Source organism: Parasteatoda tepidariorum, chromosome X1 (genome assembly GCF_043381705.1).
Source record: "Parasteatoda tepidariorum isolate YZ-2023 chromosome X1, CAS_Ptep_4.0, whole genome shotgun sequence".
Classification (NCBI taxonomy): Eukaryota; Metazoa; Arthropoda; class Arachnida; order Araneae; family Theridiidae; genus Parasteatoda; species Parasteatoda tepidariorum.
In genome coordinates, this window is record NC_092214.1 from 7,613,949 (window position 1) to 7,626,665 (window position 12,717).

Consider the following 12,717-nt stretch of genomic DNA (forward strand, 5'->3'; position numbering starts at 1 on the left):
ATATATATATATATATATATATATATATATTTCCAACACATAGCAGAGTATCCAAATAAAGCATTGAATCAATATTCTCAGCGTATTATTTATAGCAATGATTATTTTTAGCAATATTTTTAACTTAGAAAAACAATTTTGTGTAAAATTGTTTTCTATATATATCACATTATTGAGTTTAAGAAGTTTTCGAACACTTTTGGAAATACTAAAGCATTCTAATGACGCAAGAATAATATATTATTGGCATATACTTTAAAATAAAAAATTAAAATCATTTTACTAAAAAAATAAAATATTTTACAAAAAAACTTTCAAAAAACGAACTGAAATAAATGCAGATCAATCAGAGCACGGATTTTCTCTTAAATTCGTATAATATTTCATTAAACATAAAATGGTTTGAGTTGAAAAAAATTCCTAAATTGTATTTAATTTAAATTTTAAATATTCCTTTACACTAGATTAATTTTTTTGACTAATATATAATTTTTTTCCTTTAAAGGAAAGCTGATAAATAAAAGCGTTAAGCTTTTATTAGTCAGTGTATAATCAAATAATATTTTAATTGATTGCTTATAGCAAATTGACTAATTTATATGTTTCTTGAAATTTGTTTTTTTCATTACATATCAAACTTAGAATCAGAAAATTTAAAAATTAGTTCATAAACAATTTTCAATGGCATTTAACCAAGTATAAACGCAGAAATATAAAAACAACTAAATAGGCGTTTCAGCCAATAAAATTGTTAAACCAGCCATTCAAAGAAACATTTCAAAATTCATTAGGCATAATATCGTTTCTTAAAATTATTTTGTATATTTTTTGTTTTGAATGTTTAAAAGACATAAATTTTTACACAATGCGGCTTATCGATAATATTAGTTGTCAGAGTTTTGTTATAAAAAATAAAAGACAAAATAAGAATGCTTTTGCGATTTATTAAAACTTACACTCGCATCTAAATGACGGTTTATTTTCAAAGCGTTGTAATGAAAATTATTTTTGAAAAATAACACTCATTTTAAAGTAATAATTCAAAACTTATACGCAGGAAGAATTGTATAAGAAAGCTAAATAATGACTAAATTTGTCAAAATTGAATTATTTCATGTAAATAAATAAATTTAAAGCGAATTATACGCAAAACTGATGCAAATTTTGTTAAAAATTATAAAAAGGGAACTTGCTAAAAATGTTCTAAAAACAAATATTATGAATATTATTCATTTTGAGGGTAGTTGATAGATACCGAATCTAAAACTTTAAAATAGCTTCATTTTTTTTTACATTGTAGGATCAATATCAACCTTAGTATATTTTTTTTGAAACTTTGACTTCATATATGGAATATTTCTGCGTTCAATTTATATTATCTCAATATTACCTAGTCGCAGTTAACACTTGAAATATATTTTGTTTTATTCAGTATCCTTTGACTAGCTAATAAGTTGCCCTTTTTAAACTAATCTCATATCAAAGAATCTAGAATTCAATTTAAATATTATCATAAAATAGAATTCCTTTGCATTCATAATTTTTGAATGATATAGAGAGCTTTTAAAAAAATTTTCTAAAGTAATTACTAAAACAAAGATCATTTAGCGGGTATCTTAGCATAAAATTTAAATGCATGAACTAAAAGTGATTTCCTAAAATTTCATTTCAAAGGATAATAAATTTTTCAGAAATAAATTTTGTGTAGTAATCCAATTAATTTTTTAGGTTGCAGATAACTAAATATTTTTTTTTAAAATTATTTTTAAAATTAAAAAAATCCAGTATTTTTTTGAAGACTATTTTTTACAAAAATAAATAAGAGCTGATTGTTAAAATTTAAATAGAAGCGCGGGAATTAAATACTGCTTGTATCACTTGATAAAAAAAGAAAGAACATCAATTACCTGGACACTGAAAATATAAAAGAAAACAGGCGATCCAAATTATCGCCATCTCCTTAGCGATGTGATGATTGCTATCCCTTGTTCAAGTACTCGGCTGTGTGTAAAAACTACTTCAAGTTCAGCCTGAGCTTCTAAGTCTACTCTGACTCAAAGAAAAATGATAACATCTTTCAATAACCTACTCCTTTCATTAAGTAGGCAGGTAAACTTGGCGAGGGAACTTTCTCAGTAAGACTATTTTACGCGCCAAGTTTGTAATTCTCAGGGTTTTATGAGGTAATTTTCCTTTCTTCACATTTACAGGGTTTGAAGAATTATTTTCGTAAGCTTCATTTATTTATTTTTTATTAATATTATAGCATTAATAATAAAAGCGAAGCAAACTGGTATTTTAAAACTTTCATTCATAACGTTTGAATTATTATTTTTTTTTAAAAAATAATAATAATTTTATATTATTTACAGTAATTTTATACAACTTCGCAGTTTCTATTGTATGTATTACTACTTTGTAATCTATTACAACTTTTATTCTATTTTATAACCGTCGTTGGAAAACCGACCAAATTGTTTAGGTATACGACTACTAATGTTCAACTCCGTAGCCTTGTAATTTTGAACCCTATCCAGAAGACAAGGGAACTCCTGGATCAAGTATTGGGAGAAATTTGCTTTCATGGAGGACTTTTTGATAGAACTAACACGCATTTGCGTTACATGGAGGGGAAGACCTCCCACGGTTAGCCTGACGACAAAGGGACTCTAACCCATGATCCGTCTACCACTGAGGATATTTCATGTGAGTACTGTGGTGTGTGCGAGCGGGATGCAGATTCGTTTCAACCACCCATCTCTGGGGACTTGAGCCGGGTTCACCTCATTGGAAGGCGAACGCTCTATTCCCTGAGCCATAGCGGCTTCTATTACAAATTTGAAACATCAAATATTCCGATATTGAGTTTTGGTAAAGATACAAAGAGGATAAAGTTGACAAAGAAAAGTCAACTGATTTTTCACGCTTGTTTTAGTGTGTAATTAAATTTATTAAACAATTTATTTATTAACTTTATTAAATTTAAATGAAAGTGGTCAATGTATTTAAATGATTAATCTTATTAAATTAATCATGCTTATAAATGTTTAGTTTTTTCAGCATTTAGTGTAAATAATCCCTGTTGAAAAAAATAATTAATTCATTAAACGTTAAAATTCAAAATATCGGGGGTAGCCGAAAACTGGGAAATATGGTCCCAATCGTTTGATCAGGAGAGTGGTCCAAAGTTTGGACCCCTTAATGTTAATTTTACTTATTGCGTATTTCAAAATATCTCAAGAACTTTTTAAGCGAATTCAAAATTTTTGCACAAAGTCATAAAATTTGTTCATCCTAAGATAATTCCATGTAAAATATAACTTTTAGTAAATATTTATTCTTTTTTTTATTCTTCTTCACTGGTGCGACAGCCCTGGGTGGGCCTTCTCTTTAAGTTTCCTCCAACGGTCCCTCGGTTTGGCGACTGTCCTCCAGTTTTGATTGATATCTTTTAGTTAAGAGTGATATCTTTCTCAACACTGTCTATCCACCTTTTCCAATTTTGTACCCCTCTCTTGACCAAACCATTGGGTCCTAGGATGCGAAAGTCTGATCACTAGATCTGAAGTTATTCAGTTTATTTTGCGTACGTTTGTATGTACTTATGCACTTACAATCTAAGATGTATGAATGCAAAAACAATGTACGTAGGCATATATACAATGTATGTATGCACAAATTCAATACAACGTCATTTGTAAGTGCAATATGCGTACATAATTTCGCACATATGATGCATGTATGCACATGATATACATGATATATGTATGCACATATGTAACGTATATGTTTGCTTGCATGCAAATGCAATGTTTGTATGTACGTATGCTTAGATATTATATATTGAATGCATGTGCATATAATATTCATGCATCTATGCACGCAGCACAAATCGTATGAATACAAGCTAATAGTACGTATGTATGCATATACAATGGACATACAATGTACGTACAACATATATGTAAGAAGGTTGTTTATAAGTACAATATATGTACATATAAGTGCAGTATATGTATACATAATATACATGCACGTATAGACATACAGTGAATTCGCGATAACTCGAATCTGATAGGACTGACGAAAAACTTCGACGTATCGGAGGTTCGACTTACCGTTAGTTTCGGTTTTGGAGTTTCAAAATATTGTCGGATTATTTAATTCATGCTTATTAATTACAAATCTTTTAATTGTTTTCAATATTTAAGATCATTTTTCTGACAAGCCATTTACGATAAGACTGTTTGAAGCACTTTATGATACCCTGGTCCATCGGCTGCAACTTTGCTGCTGTGTTTGGCGGGAGAAACTGCAAGTTTACTGCTTTCAAATTAGGTAGATCACTATATGCTGTGCATTTATTCATAAAGAGTATCACTTTCTTTTTTAGCGAAGAATTTCCGATCCAATTTTCTTACATAGTCTTCAAATAAAACTGATGTCATCCAAAACTTTTTGTTAGACTTGTAATCCAAAGGATACGTTTTTACATTCTTGAAACATCGGGGATTTCGTTTTTTTCCGATAACAAGTAAGGGCAATTTCTCTGTCCCAGACGCATTCAGGGGGTAACCTTCAGGGGGTAACCCTGAGCAGTTTTCATCCTTAAACATCATAGTCTTATTTGGAAGACAATTAAAAAATAAACCCATTCCATCAATATTGAAAACATCATTTTTACTGTATCCTTTAAGTAAATTTGGTAACGTTTCATTTAACCACTGTTCACATACTTCAAGAGGGACAGCTTTAGCTTCTCCATGAAGAGTGCGAAAGACATTGTGCGTGTGTTGCAAAGGAAGGGGCAAGAACATTCATGCATGGGACATATATACACTTTACACGCATGCAGGGGAGGGGACATTTCGTACATATATTGTACATACATGCACAGCACATACATACATTGTACATTTATGCATGGGGCATGTATGTATTGTGCACACATGCATGGAATATACATACATTGCACATACATGCATTGAACATACTGTACATTCATACATGAGACATACATACATAGTAGATGCATGGGACATAATGTAGTGTACATGCATGTAAAGGACACATTATACGTATACTGTACAGTGGGCAAAAAAAAAGATATCACCCTGAATAACTTTCGTTCTAATTATCGGAGTTTCACGTACTAAGAGTCAATCTTAATGGTTGCCGGGGTTGACTTCAAATATGCTAATTAATTAATGCTCACTATTAATCAAGCTACTAAATTAGACACAAAAAAGCACTTTCTCAGATTAAACATACATTTTTAATACATATTTGGATACCTGACCCTCAGAATGGACTGGTAGACAAAATTTTGAAGAAATTGAATCAAAATTTAAGGTGCTAGGAAGTTTTATATATTTGGCGTAGTCTCAAAAAGAGGCCAAGAGGCCGCCATAGCAGGATTAGAAATTTAATATAATCATATTCTAGCCGCGCAATCAACAAGAGAGAAATATTCCGTTGCTAAACAACCGAGCTGGCAGAATAAAAAAGAATAAAATAAAGACTAAAGCAATTCGTCAATTTTATGTTAGCTCGGGTCAGCAAAGCTTTTTTTAAATTTTTTTTTTATTATTTAATGGAAAAATACCTTGAAGTTTCGAGGCAACAAATTTGTTTTTAGTTGATTACTGTCCAAAAAGCAAAGGTTGGTTTCATTTTCATTTCTTTTAAAAATAAAATTTGAATTGATTTATAAACTATTTATAATTTTCAAATAGTATCCTGATGTACATTCTGAAATGGGTTTTTGTAAATTCACCATAAAATGTTGCTCAACATGTTCAACAGTTACGATCATCAAATATTGCTACTATAATTTCTTTACTTTATTCCATTTATTACAAACTTATTTTATGATTCTTACCGTGATTACACACATATATTAGTCTCCTTTTAAACAGGATTCGTAAGGTTCTTAAGAAACTTTAATAGTGGCAACAAAACTAAGAAGATAAATGTATTTTATTACGGATATATTCACTACAGCATTAAATAATTCATTTCCATATATATAACTTTAAATATCTGTTAACAAAATCTTAAGTTTTAATTTTAAATGTCTTGAAATTTTAATTTTAAAGTTAAAAATAAATTCTTTATTTAAGTATAGGTGGCGCGGTTTTTCAAATGCTTTAAGAACCGGATGAAATCAGTTGAAATAATAATTTACAGATGGTAATGCTAACAAGTAGGCATACCTTACCTTGATCACAAGGAAAACAAATCACACGAAGAAGACTACGCGTTCCCTATATTCAAAAAAACCCCATATTCAATATGGTTTCCGTAGTTGAACAGTAACATAGTGGTTTAATTCTTATTTCCGCTCGATACCAATACACACCAAAGAACCTCAAATTCTATATCGCCACGCAAATTCCACACTCCTCGTTTGTTCACCATTGGATACCTCGGGCTTCCCAATGAGAAACTTAATAAGAGAGAAACTATAAAATAGCAAACTTCATATGGAAAAAGCCAGTGGTGCAGAGTTGAGTTGAGTTGTTTCCTTCCTGCTGCCGAGCTGAGTTGAGTTTTTTGCCTCCTGTTTCTGAGTTGAGATGAGTTGTTTGTCTCCTGCTGAAGAGTTGAGGTGAGTTGTTTGCCACCTGCTGCCGAGTTGAGGTGAGTTGCTTCTCTCCTGCTGCCGAATTGAGTTGAGTTGTTTGCCTCCTGCTGTTGTGATGTGTTGAGTTGTATCCCTCCTGTTGCTGAGTTGAGTTCAGTTGTTTCCCTCCTTTTGTTGAGTTGAGTTGAGTTGCATCCCTTCTGCAGCTGAGTTGAGTTGTTTCCATTCTGTTACTGAGTTGAGTTGAGTTGTTTCCTTCCTGCTGCTGAGTTTAGATGAGTTGTTTACCTCCTGCTGTTGAGTTGTTTCTCATCTGCTGTTGAGTTGAGTTGTTTTCCTCCTGCTGAGTTGAGTCGAGTTGTTTGTCTCCTGCTTTAGCTTTGGTTTCGGTTTCCGAAATTTCTTACTTCCAGTGGCAACAGTGAATCAGTTTTGGTTTCCGTTTCCAGATTTTTTAACTTCCGGTGGCAACACATGAGTTAGTTTCGGTTTTTCAAAAATTTCTGAATTTCGGTGGTAACAAGTTTAGTTTCGGTTCACACAAAAAAATGCGTTAAATTTAGTGATAACTTAAAATTAAAGTTTCTAATTGACGGTGTCAACAACTAAATAAATTTTTTTTTCGAATGACACCACATGATTTTAAGTGGTACCAGTTCATGTCGATCCTGGTGAGTAAAATAGGTACTAATTTAAAATATTGTAATTTTCCAACTCATTACATTGCATCTTTTGTTAGTACTGCCATCTAGTGATTTAAATAATTACTAATGTTTATTTGGAGATGATATTTTAATATTGGCTCCCTCCAGTATTTATAATTAGAACTTACTTTATAATTGGAAACAGGAAATTTTTAAAAATAATATTTATTTATAAAAATACGCTTATTTCAATCAGAATTCGAACTCGCGACCCCAGAACAAAATGCTTCCATTGGACACTGATTTGTCAAGCACGCTAGCCAGTATCAAGTCAGTAAATAAATGCAAAGCAGAAAATGAATGTCTTATTGTACTAATAAATAGGAAATTTTCTAACTATTTTTAACTATAAGTTAACCAAAGCAATGTTAGCAAAAGATATTCTATTACTTACAAAAGGTTTACTTGAAATGTAAACCAAACAAAATATAAAAGTTTTAATATTTCTTTTATAAAATTTGGTTTCTGTAATTTTTAATTTGGAAGGAAGATATGCATTTCAGAAAGGTTATTGTTAAAAATATATCTTAATATAACTTTATCTGAAAATATAAGGTACAGAAATCTGAATAATTAGAACTTTAATATAGGTAAAAAAAAATTGAATTAGAACCTTAAGAAATTTTATGATTAGAAGTGTAATTTCGAAAGGTTTTAAACTTAATCATTAAAGGAAATAAAATAAGTAACAGCATAAATATTTCCCAAAACACAGTTATATATTTTTTGAGAAAAAACACAAATTTCAGTCATTTATAAGTCATAGCAGATGCAAGAAAATTTCATTTGATATTAACTCTTTGACTAATTTATTTGATTTTCATCTTTTTCATCTATCTACTTATGAAAAATGCCGGTCACTTCAATATATGGTAAATAATTTTTTCCCTCTATTCATAAGATTCATTTATTTATTATTGTTATTATTACTGATAATAATAATAAAATAAAAAGTAAGGTAAATGAGGATAATTCTGTCCTAACTCCCGACCAATTCGAAAGATCCTCTCTTGTTAAGAAAACAAGGTCATTTCCATTTAAAATCATGTTATCAAATAAATTCTTTTTATTTTATAAAGTAAGATTTCTTAAAAAATTATAAACTTTAATAACTTCGTTAATAATTTAAAAATAATCATACAGAATTTTTAAATTTATTTTCTACATAATATATAATTCAGGGGTTTCCAACTTTCACGAGGCTGAGGACCGCAATTAAAAACACCAGTCAAATGGCGGGCCGCAACTTTATCAAAATTTTACATCGGATTCTTTTATGTTTGAAAGAACATTAAATATTACTGTCAGATTTTTATCAAGTTGTGCAAAACAAAAGTATTGAATTACAAATTAAAATAAGAAGTAGATTTTTAAAAATATTTAATTGCATATAAAAAATTCTGGCTACAATAACTTTAATGCGCTCCTATGTATTAAACAATTCACGGGCCACAAAAAATGGTTTCGCGGACCGCCAGTTGGTAACCACTGGTTTAAATCATTCCTTTAAAAAAATGTTATGCGTTAACCGAATTCTAAATTTATAACATGTTTCTTAGCACCTTCATCCCATGATATCTTAGTTAGAACCTAATATGCATTCTAAATTTCTAAGAATATTTTTCTTCAACTTCCCTTATGTCTTTTTAAAATAGTTCCTAAAATGCGAATACTCATTAATATTTCAGTTAATGTGTTTCAGTTGCAAATGATTAACATATAACAATCGGGTTCATTTCTTTTATTTAGTTGCAAATTTCATGAAAAGTAAGCATCTTATTGAAACTTATAGTAACTGTAGAATATATAATAATTTTTTTTCTTTTTCTTACATTTTTTAAAAATTTGGTCATTCACAATTTCACAATTGACTTCAACTTACTAATAATGAACCTAAACAAATGGAAAACTGTTAAGTTTAGTCAAAAAGATAATATAAAAAACATGTAATACATAAGAATTACATCAATATAGTAACAAAATAGCTGAAAAGAATAATTTATCAAAAAAAAAACTGAAACTTTTCCATTTTTAAACGCATCACATTTTCAATAAAATAAGCATTAGTATTTTTGTTCATAAAGGATTGCAGTTCGAACTTATCATAAAAACAACTACGAACAAATGTAGAATTTGATATTTGAAATTTCGATTAAATAAGATCTATGAAAAATATTTCAACTGAAAAAGTCTTAAAAAAAATTACTATTTCAAGCACAAAATAAAAAAACTTAGTATATAACTATTTAAAAAAGGGAGAAAGAATTCCAATTTTTGGAATTCAAATGTGATTTATCTATTTCTATCTCAAGCTCCTACTCCTTTTTCTTTCTTTTCTTTTTAATTGCTCTTTTTTCTTTCATTTTACTGTATAAAAGATATTAAATCAATAATTTTATCTGCTTCATAAAAATCATTTTTTACCCATATATATTTTTAAAAAAAGTTTTTTTTTCTTTTTTGAAAAAGTCTTATACCTAAATATTTAAGCAATAATTGAAGTTACTCTGGGAGGAGAATAAAAAACTGAATTGGAAAGCTCACATTTCAGAGCAAGATTTACCGAGTCGGGTCCGTGATGAAATTGCAACATTGGGGAAATACTGACAACGTTTTAATCCGTTTATATCACGCTTACAACACAAGGACAAGGCAAACCCCAGCTTCGATATTTAGGCTGGTTTGAGACTATGATTGGAAATACGAATATAAATACACCTTAAGATGTTTTTATCTTCTTCTCAAAACGTAATCTAACAATCGTAATCTGTTCGTCTTAAACAACTAATACTACAAAAAACCGGTGGACTGATCGTTAAGGCGTGGTTCCCAGCAGATCACCGAAGTCAAGCCTCACTGGCTACGGTCAGTGTGCGGGTGGGTGACCACTTGGATCAGTTTGCGTAGGGACCGAGGGTGTACGGTATNGTTCTACCGTAAAGTGCTCGACTTCGCGTGCAGGTCATCGGGCTACCGAAGCGGGGGTGCCATCCTCTCTGCAGAGGATCAAAATTGTGATGGCATGTCTTCGGATCATCCTCAGGGGTGTTTCCCAGACCGTCGCCAATAGCCCATCGTGGAGTTCTAGTGCGACGTAAATTAACTACAACAACAACAACTACAAAAAAAGCAGACTCATCTTGAATTTGCTGACAAGAAGAAATCGCTGGGGGGTGAGACATTCCTCTCACCCCCCCCCCCGTTGACGACTGGCCTGTGGTTCACAACGTGATCATTGTGTTTTGAGACTATCTTAAGTAGTACAGTCGGACCTCCATTTAACGAAGTCGCTAAATCCCGATAATAAGTTTGTTACATAGAAAATTCGCTAAATAGAAAATCATCTTTCGAAATACTTAAACGACACGAAACAGGTTTTAAATTCATAAACAGTAGACATAATTAAAATAGCAATTAATACACCTTTATCTTGCAAAGTAATATCTACTATTTATTTTATAAATCTTAAAAATATAAGAAATGTGCATGGAAAGCAAGAATAGAGCAAAGCATTATCCAGTGTTACACTATCCTGCTACAGGCATTTTAAACTAAAAGAAGCTAAATTTATGAGTAAAATTTTCGCTGCATTAATCATTAAAGTAATATTAAACACGTATTACCACATGCATTCTTAAATTTAATGGCTACTGATAAAATCCGTTAATTTTGTTTGAGTTTTTCATTCGAAATGCAAAAAAAAGAAAAAAAAGGGGAAAGGGATTTTACTGTTTTCTCTAAAAGTTAAGTGACTTCAAAAATCAATTCAAGGGTATTTACCCCATAAAATGCGTTAACAAGTTTAAAATATTCTGAAATTTTACGGAAATAGGGAAAGTGGATCTCAAAAACAAATTCGTTAAATAGAAAATTCACTTCGTTACTTGGAAGTTATTTTATGAAGAAATTTCCAAAATGTTCTTGGTTTCTCAAAAAAATTCGCAAAATAGAGAAATTCGTAAAAGGGAAGTTCGTTAAATGGAAGTTCGACTGTATTTCTTGTATACAAGTATTTGTTACCTAATTTACCAAAAATTACCTGATTTGCTAAAAAAGCGAGTTCTTTCTAAATTTAGCAACCACGTCACTTTCTTTTTAACAATACATCTTTAAATAACTTAAATAAATTTTCCCTTAAAACACACCAAAATCACTTAAAATCATCAATATCTTAAGAAATACAGCTGATTTGAACTCAGAAATTATACAATTTATTTCTTTTATTAAAAGCAAAATTATCAGTTCAAAAATATCGCATCACAGAATTAGCTGTAGTAAGCAGCTGTATACTGTCTAACTGGAAGTAGAGCAGGTCAAGAGCTCGAGATTATTGTTGCTCACATTTATGGATGGTGTTTTCAGTAGAAATGTAAACAATAACAATCTCGAGCTGTATGCCCAGTGGCGTAGCTACCTAGGGGCTAGGCGGGGCAGTGCCCCGTGGCCCTCAAGCTCAGGGGGCCCTCGAATTAATAAATCGTGTCAAATCTATAAATTTCGACTACAGTTCATTGTATAGCGCGAAATATCGTGAAAAAATGCAAGTCACCTGCAGTAGGTACATTAATTCAGGTCCGAGGGCAGGTGATCATTCATGATCTCTGTATCTTTCCTTTCCAATAAATAAGCAGACCAGATTTTTAAAACAATAAAACTTAACTTTATTTAAAAACAAAAGAAATAGGCATTGTTTTCCAGTAAGAGCTTCCAGCTCTTAGAATATCAAGGGAGACCCTCTCCCGATTGCGAATTGACAAAACATACCGTAGATTGCAAAGGGTTGGCGAAAATTTCTATTGGCGTTAAGGGAGCGTTCTCGCAAATCGCCAAACAGCTGTGTGCTTATGTTTTTGTTTTGTTTTCGGTATCGCATAACATTCAACAAGTTAGATATGGGTGCGACATTTCAATTAAGCGGATCTTCATTTGATTCTTCTGCATCAAATAAAATATAAAGTGTATTTTTTTTTGTTATAGCGCTGACATAATCGTTTGTATCTGTTGACTAAATTGTGTTTATTAGCGTTTTTTAAAAGGTCGTAATAGAACTAAGATAGAAAAATTACACATTATTACATATTTTATAGTTTCATAACTTTCATTAAATGTATTTCGAGTAGTGAAATTCTTTTCTTACTCATCCACTAATTAGAATTAATAATTTCACAATAACCTTTAATCCTTAATAATGAAATGATTATTATAATAAAGTTTGTTTACTTAAAAGATATATTTTTTTTTATTGTTTAACAGAGACTTAGTTTTTAATTCTATATTCATTAATTAAACTTAATGGTTCTGCTCGATAACCATTTACAATTTTTTTAAAATTTTATTTAATTTTCTGTTCTTATGAAATTCTTTAGATATTTTTCGACGTAGAGATTACCTATTTAGAAATAATGTGAAAAGCTGAAATTTATAAAT

General features: G+C 30.5%; 1 protein-coding gene across 2 annotated transcripts in view; it reads right to left on the reverse strand.

Annotated features, from left to right (window-relative positions):
• Positions 1-2,075, reverse strand: part of LOC107448366 (uncharacterized) — a 73,088-nt gene extending 71,013 nt beyond the window's left edge. The window contains exon 1 of one of the 2 annotated variants that reach the window (XM_043054894.2): positions 1,908-2,075. In XM_043054894.2, the coding sequence (XP_042910828.1) occupies positions 1,908-1,956 (49 nt within the window). In that variant the 5' untranslated portion in view covers positions 1,957-2,075. The remainder of the gene's footprint in view (positions 1-1,907) is intronic. The other variant, XM_043054893.2, reaches the window with a different exon arrangement.
• Positions 2,076-12,717: the final 10,642 nt, after the last annotated feature.